The 22,637-nt window shown below is 41.2% G+C and overlaps 1 protein-coding gene across 2 annotated transcripts in view; it reads right to left on the bottom strand.

Annotated features, from left to right (window-relative positions):
• Nucleotides 1-22,637, bottom strand: part of PDE1C (phosphodiesterase 1C) — a 572,912-nt gene that overhangs the window by 430,226 nt on the left and 120,049 nt on the right. For both annotated transcript variants that reach the window (XM_030796179.1, XM_030796181.1), the window contains exon 3: nt 11,023-11,194. In XM_030796179.1, coding sequence (XP_030652039.1) covers nt 11,023-11,194 — 172 coding nt within the window. The remainder of the gene's footprint in view (nt 1-11,022; nt 11,195-22,637) is intronic.

The following is a 22,637-nucleotide window of genomic DNA, read 5'->3' as shown; positions in this document are numbered from 1 at the left end:
TCTGTAACTTAATTTAAAAATATATACAGTCTCCTTTCTGCTTACTCAAAGATTGAGAGCTCCGAAGATTTCTGCCTGTGGAATAAAACTGAAACTCTTTCTCATGGCAAACAGGGCCTACATTACATAGTCCCAGCTTACCTTTGCTTTACCTGGTTCCAAACTTTACCTGCCTCTTGTTGACACACCTCAGTCACAAATCAAACAGTTCCTTCAACATAAAGCATGTGTTCCTCTCTCCTGGCCCTGGTTCAAACTGTTCCTTTTGCTTCCCTTTTATGTCCACCATAATCCAGGGTGATCTGTTTTATGGTTATACCATAGTGCCATTCAATATATTCATCGATCTCTATGAGGTCTGGGAGATGGGGAGAGGGTGGGGGAGGACAAATGGGGCCTGCAGTGGTCTGATTCACCTCATGCAGCTTCAGTGCCCAACACAGGATGTAATTGTAGAGTATGCACTGAGCACATGAATGGGAAGAGAGCATTTGTTATCAGAAAAATTTTAATAAGAAGGAAACTGCTCCTTTTCCTCTAGCAAGGTCAAAAACCCTGCCCTAATGCTGTAAATAGGAACAAATATTTCTACAGAGTAAAACACAGGGTTAAATTATCATAAGGTAATGAATCAATCACACCAATCAAGGGATATACAGATTTGCATTATTACAGGGCACAGTTTTAAAGGGGTCTGCTTTGTTTTTATTTAGGGTACCTTATTTCACTGCAACAAACAAATGCAGTTAAAGTCATTCATCACAGAAAGCTGTAAGGGGTGACATATGGTGTTTTTGAGATATTTCCCAGTGTGGAGTCCCATATCAGTAGGCCAATCTGTCTCTTTACTTCATCCACCATTAAGACTTAGCCCCAAGCCTGGTACTGGGGAGGAGGAGGCTATAAGGGAGGAGAAGTAGAAAGGCAGAGATGCAGCTTTTCTGGCAAGGGAGATGACAGGGAGAAGAGAAACCAGAGCAGAAGAGGCAAGGGTGAGACCTGAGTGTCCTCCTCTTCTCTCTCTGGAGGGATATCTGCCCAAAAACTGGAAGCTCTACACCAAAGTGAACTCAGTGGCCAGTAGAGTTAGGTAAAGGGAGGCTGAGTTTTAGCTTTGCCAGGTTGTCTGTAGGCTCTTTGTGGTTTGGACAGGCTCCAGAGGCTCCCACAAACTCCTGAAGCCAAATCTCAGAAGTTACCTGGGATTGTGACTGAGAGTCCTGGAGGTTGCCATGGGGACAAAGTGGCCACAGGCTAAAGGCTGGACCATCTGATCCTGAACCACATAAGAATCAAAACCAGACTATCCTCAGGCCCTAAAGCACTGCCGCAGGAGGAGTGGAAAGGGGCTGGGAGGGAAATAAAGGCGGGAAGGGGAGTCAGATCACACCTGCCAGCAGAGCCACACAAACCAGACACCATCTTGGTGAGCTGCAGGGTGCCAGAGGGGACTTCTGAACCAATGAGCATTTTACCGAAAGAAACTAAATCATCAGAAAAAAAAAAAAGTATCATCCAAATGGTAAGTTCATATTTGACTTTAAATGTAGAGTTTCTCCCTAGTTCCCCTTAAAGTGGGGGCTCCAGAGGAAGACTAGTTCAACTAAAAAGGAAATTAAGAAGCAACATTTTCTCACACATCTTGGGGTATTGACAAAGTTGCAGCCCTGTTACACGGGTATTTCTCACATTAGGGCTGACAATCTATAAAGTACATTTTCTGGGTAGTAACTCTTCATTCCCTACTAATTCACAAGGATAAACTCTCTATCCTCCAATAAGCCAAGTCAAGAAATTTTAGTGAAGAAAGGAATATGGGCCAGGTATGGTGGCTCACACCTGTGATCCCAGCACTCTGGGAGGTCGAGGTGGATGGATCACTTGAGGCCAGAAGTTCAAGACCAGCCTGGCCAGCACGGTGAAACCCCATCTCTACTAAAAATACAAAAATTAGCTGGGCATGAGGCTGAGGCACGAGAATCACTTGAACCCAGGAGGCAGAGGTTATGGTGAGCTGAGATCACACCACAGCACTCCAGCCTGGGTGATAGAGCAATACTCTGTAGAAAGAAAGAAAGAAAAAAAAGAAAAGAGAAAGAAAGGGAGGGAGGGAGGGAGGGAGGGAGAGAAGAAGGAATATGATGGGAGAAAGCCCCTGGCTAGCTGACTTCTGCAAACCACTGCCTATATTTTAGGCTTCCAAAGTCTGCAATGCATTTTCAACAGCATTACTCTTGCTGCCCTCTCTCCCAACCAGGAATTTCTCTAATGCCTGAGATGGACTGAATTTATACTTTCAGCTCCTAGAATTACACCACCCTTTTCATAGGATGTTCGTGAGCTAAACCATAAAAAATGAATTGGGCTGCAAAACCACAACCCATTCATTCAACCAACAAATACACCTGAAGCATCTATGATATACCAGGCAATCCAGGCAGTGGGTCCCTGCCACCCAGAAAAATTTGTATGTAATGCAAAATATGAATAAGAATAATGTGGGATGTGCTACCATGGGCCAGTGGTAGTGTCCAGACAGCACACGGATAGAAGGTTGGGCAGCCCAGTTGTGGAGGTATCCAAGAGAGCACAGAGCATCCTTGACCTTGGGCTACACCCCCGATCTCACTGCCAATCTCCTCTACTCTACTGCTCCTACCCTCATAGCTTATTGGTGCTACCTTCACACATCAAATACTCTATTGAAAATCTCTTCCCTGTAAGTCTACAGGTTGTGTACAATGAAATTATTGCTTATGCAACTGGAGACGAGAAGTGCATTTACCTCGCACCCCATACTGACCCCCAGGGGTAGTTTGGTCCAAGCTGATCTCAAATCTTCACACTTCCTTCCTTTATTTAGAGAGAACTTCAGGGATTCCCTGCATATTTTGGGTCTTTATGTGGGCTGGAACAGCAGTTCCTGTTGCTAATTAGGAAACATAGAGAAGTTTATCCACACTTCACATTGGCAGGGTGAGTTAGGTGGAAGCTCCAGAAGGAGTGTCCTGCTCCTCCTCCCACCCCAACAGCACTGAAAGCTTCCTGAGGGTTATTCTAGGATGAATAACTCACACTTTGTAAAATGTGCTGCTAAAATTTATTGTGGTTGAGGCATATGCTGAGGGGTTGAGGACACCTCAGATGAGCTACATTCCTGGGGGTGGAAGCCTGGATTTCTCAACGGCGCGAGAAGAATGTGCTCTGGTTGGAAAAAGGATGCATTCTCTAGGGGGGAGTCAGCCCTGGAGAAAAGCCCACTGGCTAGGAGCCAGGTGTGTCCATCAGCAGACCTTCTGTATGGAGGTCAACATTTGTGAACCTTTCTTGGACAATGAAAACAATCATATTTTGAGTATAATTATAATTTTCTCCTTATGTTTTAGTTTCTTTAATCTCAATGCTTCCACAAAATCCCCTGTAAGGCAATAAAAGTACAAGATACTAAAGAAAATTGTGACTTGCCCCATGTTCCCTCCCACTAGAGCCCATAGGGAAGATACAACATCAAATATAAAATTAAATATAGAGAGACTGGCCCAGAATATCCAGGCCAGTAGCATTGGAGCTATGCCCCCTGCACCAAGCTAGAAGTGATGCCCCAGCAGAGAACCGCAGTGTGATGGGAGACTGTGGTCCTCCTAGAAGCAGATGTCAAGACAGGATTAGACATACAATAAATGTATTGGAGTAAAATCTGTAAAAACAAATGAGTAAAAAGCTGAGCAAGGCTGAGAAAGCCATCAGACCTGGATGCAGGTCTGACTCCCAGTAAAACAAAGTTGGGTGTCAGTGTCTGAGACTGTACTGCAGCTCTAAAGAAAGTTCAGCAAGGCCATTAGTGAGTCTGAACACCAAAGTCACCATCAGAGGAATTCCATGTCTCCCAGGAACAGCTGACCTTAGGGTCCCCGCCATGCTCAGTCATTGCCAATGGGTTCCTCTGGGATGCACAGCCTCAGCCATCACAGGGATAAATTTCCCCACACACAAGCTAGGAGGCCACAGGTCAAGTTCACTTTCTGTGATCAGAGATATGAAAGGTATATTCTCATGGCCACCACAGAGATAAGCCCTCCCTTCCCAAACTACCAGTGAGAGGACCAACAAGAATGCAAGAGGAATGGTGTCTACCTCATATATACTTGGTCATTTTTTAACACTGAAAGATCTGTCTCTAAAAACTTACAAAGAGAGACCTAAATATTGCCTTTATGTGAAGCCAAGGTTGCAATAAAAACTTCTCTAGGCTTTAAAAATTCTCAGAATTCATTCTTTCATTTTTCCCCTTGGCAAATGATTTGGATTTGCAAAGACTAAAGGTGAAAAATAACTCCATGAAGGCAACACGAAGTCAGGAGAGTAGGTGTTCCCAGAAGTTTCCAATGGGTGAGCAACACTCAGTGATAGAAAAATATGTGTGACCAGACTTCCTATGAGCTAACTGGGAATTTTAACCCATGACTCATCCCAGGGCGGGGCCAAAGCTCCAGGGGACACTGCCCCACACCATGCCATATCATCAGCCAGATTGCACATTTCCTGAAAGTAATCAAGTCAGAAACTGACATTTTGGCAGCAGCCCCTAGTGGAAAAATGACTGCCAAAAGCCAAAATGAGGATGAGTTCAACGATTTAATTCTGCATGGAAAACACAATCCATTAAATGGGATCTGACAAGGCCTTAATCTCATCCGTAGCTGAGGGTGTTGGCTCAATGCGATTCTGCTCTCTGGAACATATTCTTAGTAAGCTATCTATAGAATCCAGAAAGCCTTTGCCAAAGCCCAAATAAGTCCATCCTAAGTGGGAAGAGAAGCTCACCAAGCCCCCACTGACTCTGTAGGGAGTAAGCACACGATTCTTCCAAGTGCAAAATTATCAAAACCTGGCAACTCAACCTGTGTTGGGAGTCGCATGATTCAAAGCAAAGTAACTGAGATGGGCAATGCACTGAGTGGCTTCAGAATTTCCACCACTGCCCAAGGAGGTCGGGCCTACAGCCAGCATCACTCACAAAGCATCCATAGGGCTCATATTCCCTGCCTGGGGCCCATTGCATAACCCAGTCACAAAAGAAAGAGTTGGGGGTGTAGAGGATCAATCTTCTCCCAAACAGGGTTTTAAAAACTGAATGAGAAAGAATTAGAGGCTGTCACCTTCTTTGGCCCACTTAATCCTAACAGCAGCCCCCAAAGCCCATTATTTTACTGTTTGCATGTGAAAAATGAGGAAAGAGAACAAAACCATTACTCAAATCATGTAGTTTAAAAGATTGTTTGCAAATTCATACTTGTGGGATTCCAAAGCCCATGTCTCACCACTCTGAAGGTGGTGGTCCTCAGACTGTTGCATCAGTTGGAGCTTGTTAGAAATGCAGATTCACAGGCTGCACCCCAGACCTACTGAATCAGGATCTGCATTTAACAGGATTCCCCAAGGAATTCATTTAGACGTAAGGTTTGAGAAGCAGTGCCTTCAATGGCTTCTATCCAAAAGGGGTAGGTGGATTGAAAACATAAGTCTAGACTAGAAAAAGATTTAGTGCAATAGAATAGGGCCAGTCTTATAGGATATATAAAATATGTATCAAAATATAACTCAAACTGTATATCCAAAGTGCACACTCAAATTAGTATAACCAATCACACCATATCTTTTTTCACCAACAACAAATCCAGAGACATGAAGTCCAAGGTTATGTGGTGCTAGTAGAATATGCTGAAGGAGCATGGCTGTAGAGCTAGGTGGACTTGGTTGAAATCTCCAGCTCTGCCACCTGCTGGGTGACTTTGGGCAAGCTGCTTGATCTCTCTGAGCCTCAGTTTCCTGACCTGTACAACTGGGACAACAATACTCAACTTGCCAGCGTTTTGAGCAAATGAATGCACAGTCCTCGGCACATAGCAGATGCTCAATAAATATTGGCTTCTCTTACTTGTGGTACCATCTGAGCCACGTCCCTCCCACTTCTGGGAATGTGTACACCAGAGGCTGGGGAGAGAAACCTCTCTCAGCAGCCAGCTCTTTCCTGCTCTCTTGGGTCCTCTAGTGGCAGGTATTGAGATTCCTGTCACTAATCAGACTGGATGGACTTGTCTGTCTTCCTTAGCCCCCAGGTTCAATTTATTCTCTATTCTCTTTTAAGAAAAGCCTGAGCAGAGCAACAGGTTTAAAGGGATAAAATATGAGAAACAAGGAAAGAGGCACCCAAGGTGAGTTCCCAAGAGTGTCTATTTTCCAGGCACTGAAGACTTTTTCTTTATTTATTGTTCCCACTTTCTTCTTTTCAAAAATCTCAGGTTTTGAAAGCAGACCTTTCATGCCACAAGTTTAGTGAGCTTTCAGGGCCCACAGTGTCTGCATGTGGAGCCACAAAACCCATGTTTGATCCTATTTAACTTTGTATGTGTAGGCTCAAGGGCATGTAAGGATTCCAGTGAGTGCTGAGCACGAACACAAAATTAATACTTACTGAGCTCATTCTGGGTACTGGACACTGTGCTTGGCTCATTCACATGTGTTATCTCCTTTAAATCCTCCTCAAACCCCAGGAAGGAGGTCTCTTTATCACCATTTGGAAGATTTTAAAACAGGCCGGAACAGGTGAGTAAGTTTGTTATCACACTGCTATAAAGAAATACCTGAAACTGGGTAGTTTTAAAGGAAAGAGGTTTAATTGACTCACAGTTCCATATGGCTGGGGAGGCCTCAGGAAACTTACAATCATGGCAGAAGGTAAAGAGGAAGTAAGGGCCTTCTTCACATAGCAGCAGGAAAGAGAAGAGTAAGCAGGGGAAATGCCAGAAGCTTATAAAACCATCAGATCTTGTGAGAACTCACTATCACAAGAACAGCATGGGGGAAATGCCCCCATAAGCCAATCATCTCCCATCAGATTCCTCCCTTGACACATGGGATTACAATTCAAGATGAGATTTGGGTGGGGACACAGACCCAAACCATATCAATAGGTAAGTGACCTGCTCAAATTAACATAGCAAAATACTCTCGAGTTCAAAGGGATCCTAAATCTCATCTAGTGCAGTGGTTCTCCAGGTGTGATCCTGGACCAGCAGCATCAGTATAACCTGAAGCTTGTTAGAGAACAACATCCTTGGGCCCCACCTAGATCTGGGATGAGCCCAACAATCTGTTTTAACAATCCCCCCAGGTGATTGTGATGCACAGTCAAGTTTGAATCATCAGACCACTCTTCAAGTCCAACCTTAGTATGACAGTTAAGAAAACAGAGGTTTTGCCACCAGAAAAAAAAAAAAGACATTATGTGAAGCGGTGGATATGTTATTTAGCTTGATTTAATCATTTTGCAACGTACACATACAACAAAACATCATATTATTTTACATTGTAAATGATATACAAATTTTATTTGTAAATTATACCTTTATAAAGCTGGGGAGTTGGGGGGGGTAGAAAAAAACAGATGTTTGAAGAGATGAAGCAATTCGCCGGGGGTAATAGAGTTGGAACTGAAACCCAGTACAGCCACTATCAGAAGTCAAATTTTCACACCTGGATAGCTTGAAATATTCCTTTCTTGGAGAGTAAAGACTAAAGCCCTTGGTACAACTGAGCACTAAACTGTGTTGCCTTCCAGCAATATTGGCTGGGATCTGAACCTGGGCAGCCATGAGGAGACCTACCCTCAAGCCCTGGAAGCATCCTCCCAAGACTCTGCTAAACTGTCTGCTCCAATACACAGAGTATTTGCCTCATCAGCACTGCCCAGCCGGGAAGCGGATAAGAGGGAAGACTGTCAGGGACCATATCCAGAGTTGAGATGGCATTTGCACAAACCTCAACTATCCTATCGACACACAACCCCTGGGGAAGAAAGGTGGTGCCTTCATTTTCCAAAATCTTTATTTCTAAGTCAGTGTGTCAAATTCTCACTTTCAGCTATACCCTCTGGCATTATTAGTAACTGACATTAATCCAGTGACAATCCAAAGTGCTTGCAGGCCATACTTAGGGATGGCAGCCTGATTGGAAGACAAGGCCCAGGGACATGTCTTGAAGCTGCATTTGAATCACAAGCATGCTTTTTATGTGAGTTTATAGATGATATACTTATTTGGGGTGGGGTGATAAAGTAAGACTTAAAGTCTGCCCAAGCTACTCCTTGCTGCTGCATTGGAGACCAGCAATCTACCAGCAATTTTTTATAGGCTTTCTCTCTCCAAGCCAGTTTCTTCATCTCTAAAATGGATAGAATCCTTGAGTTTTTTGGGTTAAGCCTGGCAAATAAGAATAGCTATTGCTGATGTAACAGGGAGGCTGGTGGAGACTGAAACATAAAAATATTTGAAATTTTTTTTGAAAAACACCCATCATTGATAAATTTATAAACACTTCATACTTTGGAAACAGAAAATAGAATTTAGCTTTAGAGCAGACTGTCCCTTTGCTCTGAAAAGAACTACTTAAATGAAAATACTAAATGCAAATATTAAACAAGTGCACACATTTTATCCTGGTAGTAGCTTGTATATATTTGCCTCCACCTTGCAGAGAGCTAGAAAAGATTTCCAGGAAAAGTGGAATTAAGTATCTAACCCCTTCCTTTTGAGAATCAACATTATTAGAATATGTCTGAGAAAAATTGTGGTTGTGCTGAGGTCAAGTATCAGGAAAACACAACAGAAGCCACAGAGAGGAGACATCACAAGGAAGAGGTAATCTACGTTGGTGACAAAAATGCTTAATTTCACTGAGGTCAGAATGTCCATGCTCAATATGAGACCTCATTTCCCTAGCAAGGGACAAAAGGCATAGCAGGACAAGCGACGATTCTTGAACCACTGTCAATAAGGCTGGGGGTCCTTGGGAATAGTAAGGGACAAGAACCCCAAGAAAAGACTGGACCTCCTGATAATTTGGCACATTGGGCTTATTGACATTGTCATTTGTATCTTGTTTGGTAAGAGCTGATGACCATATTTCATGGCCCTAAACTCCAAATGCCCTCCAAGTATGACCAAAAAAAAAAGAGAATGAAGTAATCAAAGCTATCACTAACCCTTACTGTGGTACCACTCAATGGTAATGACCCTACAGAGGAGCTGTAGGGTAACCTTGATTCTGCTCTGATTTATTCATTGATAAATAAACTCTTCCCATATCTGAGTACTTTACTTATAGTAATTTATGCACAACAAATCTCACAGCTGATCATGCCACCACAGTTAAGGACAATTGCAGAAGAGAATATTTACCATTTAGCACTGTCATCAAAATCAACCGTCTTCTTTGGAAGAAAGGATAGTTACAGAATAGTACACAGTTATACTAAGGGTACCAATAAATAAATAAATAAATAAGTAAATGCTAATGGATTTCTTGTCTCAATTGCCAAAGGGTTGGCATATACCTGCATGCACCTGCTGTCTTCTTCCTACAGCACCAAGTGTTACAAGGAAACAGAAATAAGTCCTGATATTCAATTTATAACTTAGTCTCTTTCAGAAACCAAGACACTGCTACATGTTACAACTAACAGACCAAATGACACTCATGGGCATCAATATTAAAGCTCATGAGCTCTCTGTTAAAGAGCACCAAGAGAATGCAAACAAAACGGATGATGGTAATGGAGTTTGGTGAGCAAGTAAGATGTTCTTTTCACGAGAGTAACTCTTTGCCTGTTCATTGAAGAAGATGATGAGCCTGGTTTGGGGTGGAAGGAGTAGTTATAAGAAACCTTAGGAGAAGGGATTGACTCCATAAGAAGTGCTCCAAGGTGAGAACACATAGACAGAGAAAGCCATTCATGGTCCCCTCTTTCACCACAGTCACTTGCTGAGAATTGCAGGTTCATAAGATGTATTCTCTCTAGGTGAGTGGATTTTATTTTATTCAAAACCTTCTGATGCAATAACCAAGCCCTTAGTAGGAGTAAAAACAGCACTTGCCTGCAATTCTTGTCTCACCAATGCACTCGTCACACTGTATAAAGAAATCCAAACCCCTATTTATCACTCCTTTCAGAACTCATCTGTAATTCAATCAACACTAAGAACCTTCACACAATGAAATGGCTCTCACTGAGCAATTATGCATATCACCTGGATACAAAAGAGAGTACATTTTTCAGATATATTTCATGGAACTCCAACAGCTGTCTGAATTGTTTATGGGGAGAGTAAAACAAGGTTTATATGTTCTGCTAACCACGTGGAGAGTACAAAAGTCTATAGTGGAAAGAAAAGTGAAAGAAGTAAAATTGACATAACAGGAAGAAAGGAGGGGCAGAAGGCAATCTGGAAAAATGATTGAGTCTTAATTTCTGATACCAGTAGTACTGTAAATATACTGTTTCAAATGTGAGTCTGAAAGACCCATTTGGGGAAAAAAAAGTCACCTTTTTACACCACATTCATACCCAGATTGATCTTTATTTAATACGGGTGAGAAGGTAAGGGATGGAGTTATAATGAAAATGGAGTACAATACCAAAAGAAAATAAGAGACCTTGCAGGAAGATGAAAGGCTAAATGATGAACTAGAACGGAGTAAACAGCCACCTGGGAAACAACATGAGAAAATTCTCGCTTCATTTCCGTCAGCAGCAGCTCTTACATCTTTTACAACTGGAAACCTTCCCCCAGCAAGAGACTCTAAATACACAGGGCTGAATTAATTCCCAACACGTGCTTTTTCTCTGTGCCCTTATCTGGATGCGTCATCCTCCTTTGAAGCAAAAGACTCATTAATCCAATTCAAATTGCCAACATCAGTAAATCCTTTGCCTCAGCATTTAAATGCCAATACCAATTAAATACCAACAGCAACTTAACTACTGATAAGATCTTCACTACATTCAGGAAATCCAGCCAGAAGTCCAGCTAGCATTGATTCCAACCCTCCTTCATCAATTCTAATTTACTCAGTGCAAAGAAATGAAGTAATTTGCTGGCCACACTGACTATGCTTCTAACTGGATTGAAACAACTCCACAAGCAAATAAAAAGGAACACATTGAGTTGCAATCCACCAAACCTGAAGGATGTCTTCACCAAGACTTCTGGGCTATCCAGCTGTGGCAATTCATCAGCTAGGATTTCCTCTGGGGGTCGAGGGTCATGGACAATTGTTGGCGGTGGCTTCTCCTTGACATTCCCTGTGAGCCCGTCGATGAGGGAGTTCCACAGACAGTTCTGTGACTTAGACCCTGAGGCATGGGGAAAAGAGAGATGCAGATAAATCACCCACCAGTTGACTCCATGTCCTGCCTTCCCCAACTCAGGATCTTCCAAAGCAGAGCAGGGAAATGTATATATTTCTCACCATCTCCGCCAACATTAGAGAGTTGTAGCCAGGAATTTTTACATTTATATGCAGAAAATAGGCTACCAGTCTGAGTATTTTGACACAAAGTTAAGTTATTGGATATATTCGTCTCATTGCAGTGGTGATCAGCCCAAACTCCTGACACAGCCACAGGTATCTATTTAGATGTTTAGTCAGCAGTTGGAAATATATAAAGCACTACCATTTTAGGGAACTGTGAGGATGTTCAAACACAAGTCTCCCCTATAAACTCAGCTTGCTGAAGCCCAAGACTCCATTCTATGGAGACACCCACCCCAAAGAGGACACCACCTTTAAGAACTAGAACTCACTATCAACAGGTTGATTCTTCTACAATATCAAGACCCAGGAAAATTACATGTGGTTTATGCATGTAAAACTTCAAACATGTGAGATAAATGTTAAAGGTGGGCATCAAGTGGAAGCGGTATCTACAAAAGGAGCGCCTGATCTGCCAGGTGATCAAGATCAAACTCAATAGTGAGAAGTTGTGCTGATAGTGTGTGCCCTTGATATGATGTCATGAAAATGTCACTTTTGCTTTGTGTATTAGGCATGTTTCTAGCTTCCATAAACTTCATGCTGTAACATCTGCCCTACATGCATGTGCCCAACACAGCTAGTTCTGGACAACCCAATAGTATGCCTGAGTCACCTGACCTTGGCCTCCTGTCTCCCTTGTCACCCCACTCTCCCCCAACCCCCAACTCCTCAGGGGAAGTCCTCCTTCCAGGGGTGTGCTTTTAAAACACAAACCAGCCAATCCAGAGTCCACACCCCAACTACCTCCCTTATAGGACTTTCTCACCCCTGGCCACTCTCCACTGTGCCTAATCATCCCAGGGCCTGGTACCAGGCAACTAGGTATTAGGCAGCCCCGAGGCTCCAGCCCCCTGAAGTCATTCAAACTAGCCAGTCCCAACCCTGCTTACCCTGCCTTGCCTGTTCCTTCTTGCAGAAACCACAACAAAGTTTCCTGCCCACGATGTCCCACCCCACCTCCTGACTGACACCAGTGCTTCCCCAGATGGCCCCGTAACATGACATGGAAGCCCTCTCCTGGGAACTGTAGGTAGCAAATTCTCTTTACAATGGCATTTGTCTCCTTATCTGTTGACCTTACCAAACCTAAACAGTAATAAAACTTATTAAATAATCAGTCTAAAACCCCCAGTCTAGCCATGGAGAAAACATTAAATAAACCACTTGAAGAACCTGCGACAGAACACCTGACCAGTGAGCTTCAAAACAGTCAAAGGTAGCAAATACTGTTGAGCCTCCATATCCATGGGTTCCATGGATTCAAACAACTAAAGAAGGAAAATATTCAGAAAAAAAAAATCTGTAGTGAACATGCACAGACTTCTTTTGTCATTATTCCCTAAATAATACAATAACTATTTACTTAATATTATTTTACTTATTATTAAAATTAAATTAAAATTAATATTTTAATAAAATTTTATTATGTTAACAAAATTAAATTATTAAAATTGTTATTATTGAAATTATTATTTTACTTAATATTATTATATTATTCCCTAAACAATACAATAACTATTTACTTAACATTTACATTGTATTAGGTATTACAAGTTATCTAGAAGTGATTTAAAGTATATGGGAGGATGTGCATAAATTATATGACAATACTACATCATTTTATATCGGTCACTTGAACCTCTGTGCATTTTGTTACCTGAGGTAACCAATCCCCTTGGAAATAGAGGGACTAGTGTATAAGGAAAGTCTGAAAAACTATCACAGCCAAGAGAAGCCTAAAGACATGATGACTAAATGTAATGTGGCATCCTAGATGGGATCGTGGAACAGAAAAAGGACATTCAATTAAAAACTAAAGAAATCTGAATACTGTGTGGATGTTAGCTGCTCAGAACGTACAGATATTTGTTCATTAACTGTTACAAATGTACCATGTTAATGTAAGAGGTTAATAATACAGGAAACTGGGTGTAGGCTGTATGAGATCTCTATATTATCTTTGCAATTTTTCTGTAAATCTAAAACTGTTCTAAAATAAAAATTCAAAAAAAAAGTAAATAAAAATCATAAATAAATCATATATAATTAATTAAATAACTATTATTTTAAAAGTCTATGAGCAAAAAGTTTTTTAAGTAGCGCCTGAAGACATTACTATTACCATTAACCAATTGCCATTGGCTTGTGCTGGTTATGTCTACCCAGATAAAAGAAAAATTTTGTCTTTGCACAAAGACACTGTCGGGTTGAGTGAACAGGCAACCTATAGAATAGGAGAACATTTTTGCAATCTACTCATCTGACAAAGGTCTAATATCCAGAATTTACAAGGAACTTAAACAAATTTACAAGAAAAAAACAAACAACCCCATCAAAAAATGGGCAAAGTATATGAACAGATACTTCTCCAAAGAAGACATTTACATGGCCACCAAACATATGAAAAAAAGCTCTACACCACTAATCATTAGAGAAATGCAAATCAAAACCACAATGAGATACCATCTCATGCCAGTCAGAACGGCAATTATTAAAAAGTCAAGAAGAAGTCAGGCACGGTGGCTCATGCCTATAATCCCACCACCTTGGGAGGCCAAGGCAGGTGGATCACCTGAGGTCAGGAGTTCAAGACCAGCCTGACCAACATGGAGAAACCCCATCTCTACTAAAAATACAAAATTAGCCAGGCATGGTGGTGCATGGCTGTAATCCCAGCTACTTGGGAGTCTGAGGCAAGAGAATCGCTTGAACCTGGGACGCAGAGGATGCAGCGAGCCGAGATGGAGCCATTGCACTCCAGCCTGGGCAACAAGAGCAAAACTCCATCTTTAAAAAAAAAAAAAAAAAAAAAGAAGTAAAGAAGAAATAGATTCTGGTGAGGCTGCGGAGAAATAGGAACACTTTTACACTGTTGGTTGGAGTGTAAATTAGTTCAACCATTGTGGAAGACGGTGCAGTGATTCCTCAAGGATCTACAAACAGAAATATACCATTTGACCCAGCAATCCCATTACTGGGTATATACCCAAAGGAATATAAATCATTCTACTATATAGACACATGCACACATATGTTTATTGCAGCACTATTTACAATCGCAAAGACATGGAGCCAACCCAAATGCCCATCAATGATAGACTGGATAAAGAAAATGTAGCATATATACACCATGGAATACTATGCAGCCATAAAAATGAGAATGAGATCATGTCCTTTGCAGGGACATGGGTGAAGCTGGAAGCTATCATCCTCAGCAAACTAACACAGGAACAGAACACCAAACACTGCATCTTCTCATTCATGAGTGGGAGTTGAACAGTGAGAACACATGGACATAGGGAGGAGAACAACACACACCAGAGCCTGTTGAGGGGTTTAGAGGAGGGAACTTAGAGGACGAGTCAATATGTGCAGCAAACCACCATGGCACACGTATACCTATGTAACAAACCTGCACATTCTGTACATGTATAGCAGAACTTAAAGTAAAATAAAAATAGAATAAAATAAAATAACAATAAATAAAAATTAAAAATTTAAAACAAACACTGTCAGATCACTAAGCCATGCACCATAGAGCTGTGTCTATGCAAAAAAAATGCATTTTTCTAATTCACACAAAGGCTCCTTATGGGGCATGAGAGATGGACATGAAGGAGTGAGAAGCAGTGCTAGCTAACACACACCATGCACATGGGATAGGCAGATAGAGAATGGATTTGCGTGCACATGAGAATTCCTCCCTGAGACCTTGGCCAGCCACCTGCTGCCCACCACAGAAGAAATCACCCTGGCTTGTCGTGCCAGAAGGACAGATCTGCCAGGAAGATTGAAAGAACCTCACACACAAGAGGGAGTGCCTCACATGGATTCCTGAGCCTACAAGCAAGGACACCCATGGGTCAGCAAACAGCTCTTTCAATGCCCATGCCATAACCGACCTCCCTTGGTGTCCATCCAAACTGCGTGTGTCTATCAAGAGAAAATTAAAGTACATCAGTGGAAGGAAGCAGATTCCTCAAACCCCTGAAAGACAAGACAGCTTTTTTTGTTTTTTAAAGGCCCTACACATATATCTTAATAAGATCTGGTCCTATTAATGAAGTCTGGTTCTGCATTAATGAACGTCAGTCCTACGTTAATGAAGGTCTGGTTCTGGGAAGAAGAACAAGAACAGTAGCCTGTTTTCTTAAACCTGATCTAAATGAAGGCCTTACAAAAAAGTTCCTGCACATCCCCCTTTATTCCTTCTTTTTTTTCATCCAGTAAACACATATTGAATTCCCCAATGTGCCAGGTTTCATTCGTGGCCCTAGAAATGGAAAGATGAATGAGACTGGTTCCCAAGGGAAACCACAAGCAATCACAATAAACTGGCAACGCACCATAACTGAGGGGCAAACAGAGGGCTATGGGACCCAGAGGAGAGCTCACCCACTCTGCCTCGGGGCCCTGGGGAAAACCACACAGAGAACATGACATCGGATATGGTCTAAAGCATGAGACGCTCTTCAGCTGGTGGAAAAGAGGGGAAAACAATCAGTGCAGACAGCATATACAAAGGCTCAGAGGCGTAACAAAGCAGCTCCTGAGGCTGGGACGAAGCCACAGGGGCAGTGTCCAGAGATCAGGTCAGAGACTGGTTGGGCCATTTGCAAAGTGCCTTGAATAAAATGCTACTCATTTAAGAATTTATCCTCCAAGAAATAAAAAGAAAAAAAAAGAAAAGAAAGATTTTCGAGCAAGGTTGTGGTGACACAGCTGTACCCGTATTTCAGAAAGGAGACTGTTGTGCTGTGGTGTAGTGACTTATGAGGAATGGCAGGCTCATAGGAAGAGCTCCTGAATCCATAGGGTGCCATGCATTTAACTGTGGGTGAAATTACATCTTACCCATAAATATGTAACTAATATTTAAATATATATAGATGTGATTAATAAAACTACAAATTCATCTAAAACTATTAATGAATTCATAAGAGCTTTTCAACCGTTTTCTCAGTCAATGAATCAGAAGGATCATAAGACCCAAGCCACCTCTACATTAAGGGCTCCCAAATGAAAATGTGATACCTCCAAAGTACCAGCCCCCACAAAGACACACATTGATAAGTTTAAAAGAAGGCTGTGGTTGAAGAGATGACTAGGATTCACTCAACACTCACTCTCAACTCCCCTCTCACTTGCCTTCATCTTCTAAAAAGGCTAGAAAATAATATACAGGCATACATAGGAGGTATCATAGGTTCACAGTTCCAGACCACTGCAATAAAGCAAATATCACAATATAATGAGTCACACACATTTTTTTGGTTTCCCCAATGCATATAAAAATTATGTTTACACTGTAGTCTATTAAGTGTGCAATAGCATTTTGTCTAAAAACACAATATACATATCTTAACTCTAAAATGCTTTATTGCTGAAATAAAAAATGCTAACAATCATCTGAGCCTTCAAGGAGACGTAATCTTTTTGCTGGTAGAGAATCTTGCCTCAGCGTTGATGGCTGCTGATTGATCAGGGTGGTGTTGCTAAAGGTTAAGGTAGCTGTGACAGTTTCTTAAAATAAAACTCTACCATCCCTGCACTCAAAAAGCTTTGAAGAGGCAGAAAAACACAAGGCAGCTGCTAATTGATTTAGACTAGAGCCAGTCTTTGGAAAACTGAATTCGTTTTCCCAAGCCCTCTCCTTAATCCCCTCCATAAACAATTTTCCAATCCATCATAGTGTTTGAAATTGACCAAAAACTTTCATGAGTGTCCTGTCTATCTCACCCATCTGAATTGTCTTCACTTTTCACTATCTTGGAACTACTTTACAATACTGTAAATTGGAGAAAACTGATAGAAACACAAATGAATCTTGTCCGTAGAAATGTAAATTGTGTCCCATGGAATGCAATTAATTATGGCCCTGTAGATATTGATGAGTCTTGCCAGTTTCACATCCATTAAGTAAATTTCAGCATACCTGATGGATTTACATATTTTTCAGCTCTTTGGATTTTCTTCCAAACTAGTTGTAACATCTTACTGGTTTATTCGTCAATGTGTTGAATAAGATCTTTGACACATGTTCACTTTGCACTTGTATGAATTTTCAAAAAATTATCCTTTAACAGTACCAAAGTCCTCATGCTGCTCCCCTTTGAGAAGTCTCTTGTAGTTAGCCTAACTACATCTGAATTAACTATAGTACATTTATGTAATGGATTGCTATGCCACTGACTAATATCCCAAAGCGAAAGATCTCTATAAGCTGATAAGGAGTGATTTCCAAGATCCATTATAAGTGAAAAAAAAACGCATGAGTCTATTTATATTATGCTCCCTCTTGAATAGGAAACAAGGGGAAATACATTTGTTTATTTTTGCAAAAGACAAAGACGACAGGACCAGAAACAATGAAAATTACCCACAAACGATGAGTTGGGAATAAGTAATACAGGTTGGAGATGAAAGACTTCACATTTGTATATAGTTTTTACTTTTGAATAATGTAAATGTTTTAATATTCAAATATGTAGTTAACAAAAAAATTTAAAAATCCTAAAATTGAATAGAAACAGAAACAAACCTAACTGTATGTGATATTAGTAACATAATTTTTTTTTTTTTTTTTTTTTTTTTTTTTTTTTTTTTTTTTTTTTTTTTTTTTTTATTTTAGTACATGTGCACAATGTGCAGGTTTGTTACATATGTATCCATGTGCCATGTTGATTTCATGCACCCAAGTAACATAATTATAACGGAAAATAATAATTAATTTAAATATTTTATGAATACAGTACCCCTACTATATATCATTAGAGAGATCAATTCTAAATATGCACACACACATACTCACACACACACAGCAGAGAAATCTTGAACCTCCCTGAGTAGGTTTTCTGTTGTTGGTAATCATAAAGGAGCCATTCTAAACTATATCATATATACTGTAGGACAGAGCAAATAAGCAGCCATACTGAGGGTGCTGGGAACCACAGCTCTTATTCCAGGAGACAGAAAATACAAACAGACAATAGGAGAAGGTAAAGAAGCCTGTTGTGTTAGATTTGAACTAGAACTATCAGTGTGAATTCATGATTACATATTCAGCAGGCTCTGAAGAGATGTTTGCTGATTGAATTCATAAATGATAGGCTATTTTTCAAAAAGTAAAAAAACTTTCAGGCAAAAGGTGAGTAATAATAATATTAACAATTTTAAGTAAAAAGCATGTCACAGGAAACACTCTAAGAAAGACGAACAAAGAACACTGCCGTGTGCAGAGAAAAAAGGCCTTGCTCAGCCCATTCTGAACTGCGTCCAACATAAGGTCTTGACCAAGTTTCTTTCTGGAAAGTAGATTCTGAGACAAGGGCTTGTGGCAAGTTTTTTCTTTTGGAAGTGATTCCAGGAGGCAGGAGAGGAGAACACGGAGAGTAAATTAGGGAGTAACAAGGGAAAACCAAGACACAGGTGCAATGTCAAGTCGTCATCCCGTGGGTGTATTCACCATGTTTCTAGCATCTGTAAACTTGACGCTGTAACATCTGCCCTATGTGCATATGCCAGACATGCCTGGTTCCAGACAACCCAATAATAATATGTCTGAGTCACCTTACCCCTGCACCTCCTTAGGCAGTAGTCCTCCTCCCAGGGGTGCGCCCTTCAAATACAAACCAACCAACCCAGAGTCCGCATCCCCAACCACCGCCCTTATAGAGCTTTTGTGTTCCTGGCCATTATCCATCTGCCTTAATTACCCCAAGACCACTGACATTATCCAACTAGCCAATCCTAAATCAGCTTACCCTGCCTCACTCACTGCTTCCTGAACCACATTGAGGCTCTTGCCCACAGCAGCCTGATCCCCCTCTGCCCAGTGACCAGCCCCAGTGCTTCCCTGTATGGCCCCCATGGTAGGATGTGCCCCTTCTCTTGGAATCTGTGAGTGTAACACACTATCTTTTCAATGTCAGTCACCTCCTGATCTGTTGGCCTTACTGTACTTAATAATAAACCCTATCAAGACAGGGTACCTGGGGCTGGGTTCTACAGGGATCACAGAGAAGGTGGGGAGCATGCTCAGAATTACCCCCCTGAGAAATTGAAGAGGGAGCATTTATCTGCAGGCTCTCATCCCCCATGGTCAAACGTAACTCCACAGGGAATTAATTTTCTAGCCCTTTGGGGTCTACCCACACATAAGTATGGGGCAATTCCCACATAATCTGGGTGGAAATTAAGAGAAATTAAGCCACAGCTTAAAAATAGGACCAAGAGGAGGTGAAGCCAGGCCAAAGAGGTGCCCAGGATACAGGGTATCCACACAGCTTTTATGTGCTAGAAAATACAGCCAGAATCTAATCTGCTACTCGTTTCTGCCTTAGAAGGATCACCATGGGCCTCTGCCATGGCTCATTTCGACTCAATCTGGTGAGTCTTTTGGAGTAAGTACTCTCCTCTGTGAACTCTGAGAGAGTGGAAAAGAACCCTTCCTCTGACTCTCCACAAACGTGGGCAGAAGACTCTCCAGGGGCACTGGAAAGGTCTGCTCTGACAAAATGAAAAATAAAAATTCCCCTGCTCTGATTTATTTTAAGCTGATGTTGAAAGCATGAAATGTTTCTGACTAAATAGAGCCAAAATTACACAAACAGATAGAGTCACACAGGTCTTTCTCAATAATATCAAAAACCCCATGAGGGAAATCTTAGGTAAACTAAGCCTTCAGGGCACCAAAAATAACGCAGCTCAGGTGCAGGAGGTGAGCATCTCCCTTCAGCCCACTCCATCACATCACCTTCTCCTCACTCCCCTCCCCACCTCCTCTTTCCTCTCTCCTTTGACTTGTTCCTGACTCTCATTCAATGCCTATTACATTCTCCTTTCCTCTTACCTCCCCTCTGTCCCTGCCATAAATCCTCTCCCTTCTCTTCACAAAGACAAATTTTCATGGACCCATAAACCCTCCAGATTGGTTATAAATCCTCCAGACTGGCAGCATCTGTACCACTGAGCTCATCAAGAGAGCAGGGGCTCAGATTCAGATGTAGCAAACATTTGTTCAGTACTTGCTGGGCTGGGCTTCACCTGTGTTAGCCTACTGAATCATCAGCCCTTCAAAGTAAGTATTATGGAAACCATTGAACACTGGGACACTAAGGCTCCAAGAAATCAAATAACCTAGATTACAGAGTTAGAAAACAGATTACTTTGACCCAAAATTCTCATTCTCCTAATCCAAGGCTCTGTGTGATACATCACACTGTTTATTACTTTATTACAGAGCAAATAAACAGACGCTTAGTGTAGATCACGCAGAACATCCTGCATTTCTGAATAGGAAACAGACAATTTTTTACATAGGAAACAGGATTTGCCTTATCGCAACTAGGAGGAGTCCTGACTTAGTCTCTTTTTTCTTTTTCTTTTTTTTTTCTTTTTTTTTTTTGGAGTCTCACTCTGTCACCCAGGCTGGAGTGCAGTGCAGTGGTGTGATCTCAGCTCACTGTAACCTCCGCCTCCCAGGTTCAAGCGATTCTCCTGCCTCAGCCTCCTGAGCAGCTGAGACTACAGGCGTCCGCCACCATGCCCAGCTAATTTTTGTATTTTTAGTAGAGACGGCATTTCACCATGTTGGCCAAGCTGGTCTCAAACTCCTGACCTCGTGATATGCCTGCCTTGGCCTACCAAATGCTGGTATTACAGGCCTGACTTACTGTCTTGCATGCAGCAGTCTGCAGCTTCCTTTAACAAAGGAAGTTAGGGCTGCAGGGGAGGATAAATAATGCCAGGTGAATTTAATGGGCTGAGAAAAGACAAGAAAGCAAGAAAATGAGATAAGAAGAATCTAAATCAGAAATAACTACAGATTCATTTTGTGGTGTGCCTAAGAGTGGCAGCTTGATAAACTGCTAGTAAGAGGAGCCCAAGGTGATGTGGTAATCCCATTTAAATCTGACAAGTGACTTATCAACTCAGTTCTGTATAAGAATACTCAAAGATTATGCTAGCAGAAAGCTGAAAATTTAGAGTCCTGAGAAGCACAGGGAAAGAAAGAGACTTAATTCTCTGTAAAGGGAAGGAAAAAACATTACTGAAAACCTTCAATGGTTCGCAAAATATCTGTGACATAGGTTTGTAGCCTTCCTCTCCTTTTGAGAAATAAAACCCCTAAAATTCTCAGTGGGTAGGAAATGTGTGGCTGAGATACATAGGAGTCAGGAATGAATGGAGTAAAGCCCAGATGAAGAACTTTATGCTCACTAAAACAAAACAATGATGGTACAAAAAATAAAGTACCAATAATGTTTTGAATATCTTAAATCAGTCACCTAGATACTGTTTTGTTATTTTCAATATAGTAGTTATTGGTTTTAGGAACTTTTCAGGAATTCTGTCTCCTGCAATTGCAAAAAGATTTGAAAATTTAACTCCTTATCATACACACCAGGGGTGGGGAAAAGGACGCCTCCATCAAAATGTAAGAATCAAATTTGATCTGTGATGATACATTCTAAATTCCCAAAGACATTAGGGTTTATTTCTGAGTTATCTTGTTAGATTAAGCTGTTTTACTAAATCCCCAGTATAACAGTATTAAGAGGTGTGGCCTTTGGGAGTTGATTGGGTCATGAGGGATTCACGGAAGGAGTCTGGTTCCCTTTTGTCCCTTCCATCATGTGAGGACACAGCGTTCCTCCCCTCAGAGGACACAGCAACAAGGCACCATCTTGGAAGCAGAAATCAGGCCCTCACCAGACACTGAATCTGCCAGCACCCTGATCTTGGATATTCATTCTCCAGAACTGTGAGAAATAAATTTGTTTTTTATAAATTACCCAGTCTCAGGTATTTTATTATAGCAACACAAATGGCATAAGACACTTGGCAGATATAAGTGCAGAATTTTTCAAAAACATATACCTCTGGCATTTGTGTTTAAGTTAAATGCTATGTGGAATTGTAATATAACTGGCTCTCTAGAATCATAAAAGTCTCACACACTTGCTGCTTTCTGAAAGTTACACTGGAGAGAGGATTTAGAAATTATGAAGAATGGACTGTGTCCCATCTTTTGTTATCTGCAAGACACAAAGTGTAGGAAAAAATTCAACAGACTCAGAAAACAATAGTCAGAAGTAACGAGGGGAAACCCCTAAAATTGTCACAGAAACTTTAAGGATTGAAACTGGATGTGAAATGAAGGTTTGAAACAATCTTATATAGGTCTTAAAGGGAAAGTCTACATGATATCTGGATCATATATTAGAAACTTATATGCACCCAATACAGGAGCACCCAGA

The sequence above is a fragment of the Nomascus leucogenys genome, chromosome 17 (assembly GCF_006542625.1).
Source record: "Nomascus leucogenys isolate Asia chromosome 17, Asia_NLE_v1, whole genome shotgun sequence".
Classification (NCBI taxonomy): domain Eukaryota; kingdom Metazoa; phylum Chordata; class Mammalia; order Primates; family Hylobatidae; genus Nomascus; species Nomascus leucogenys.
This window is presented reverse-complemented; position numbering and strand designations above follow the sequence as displayed.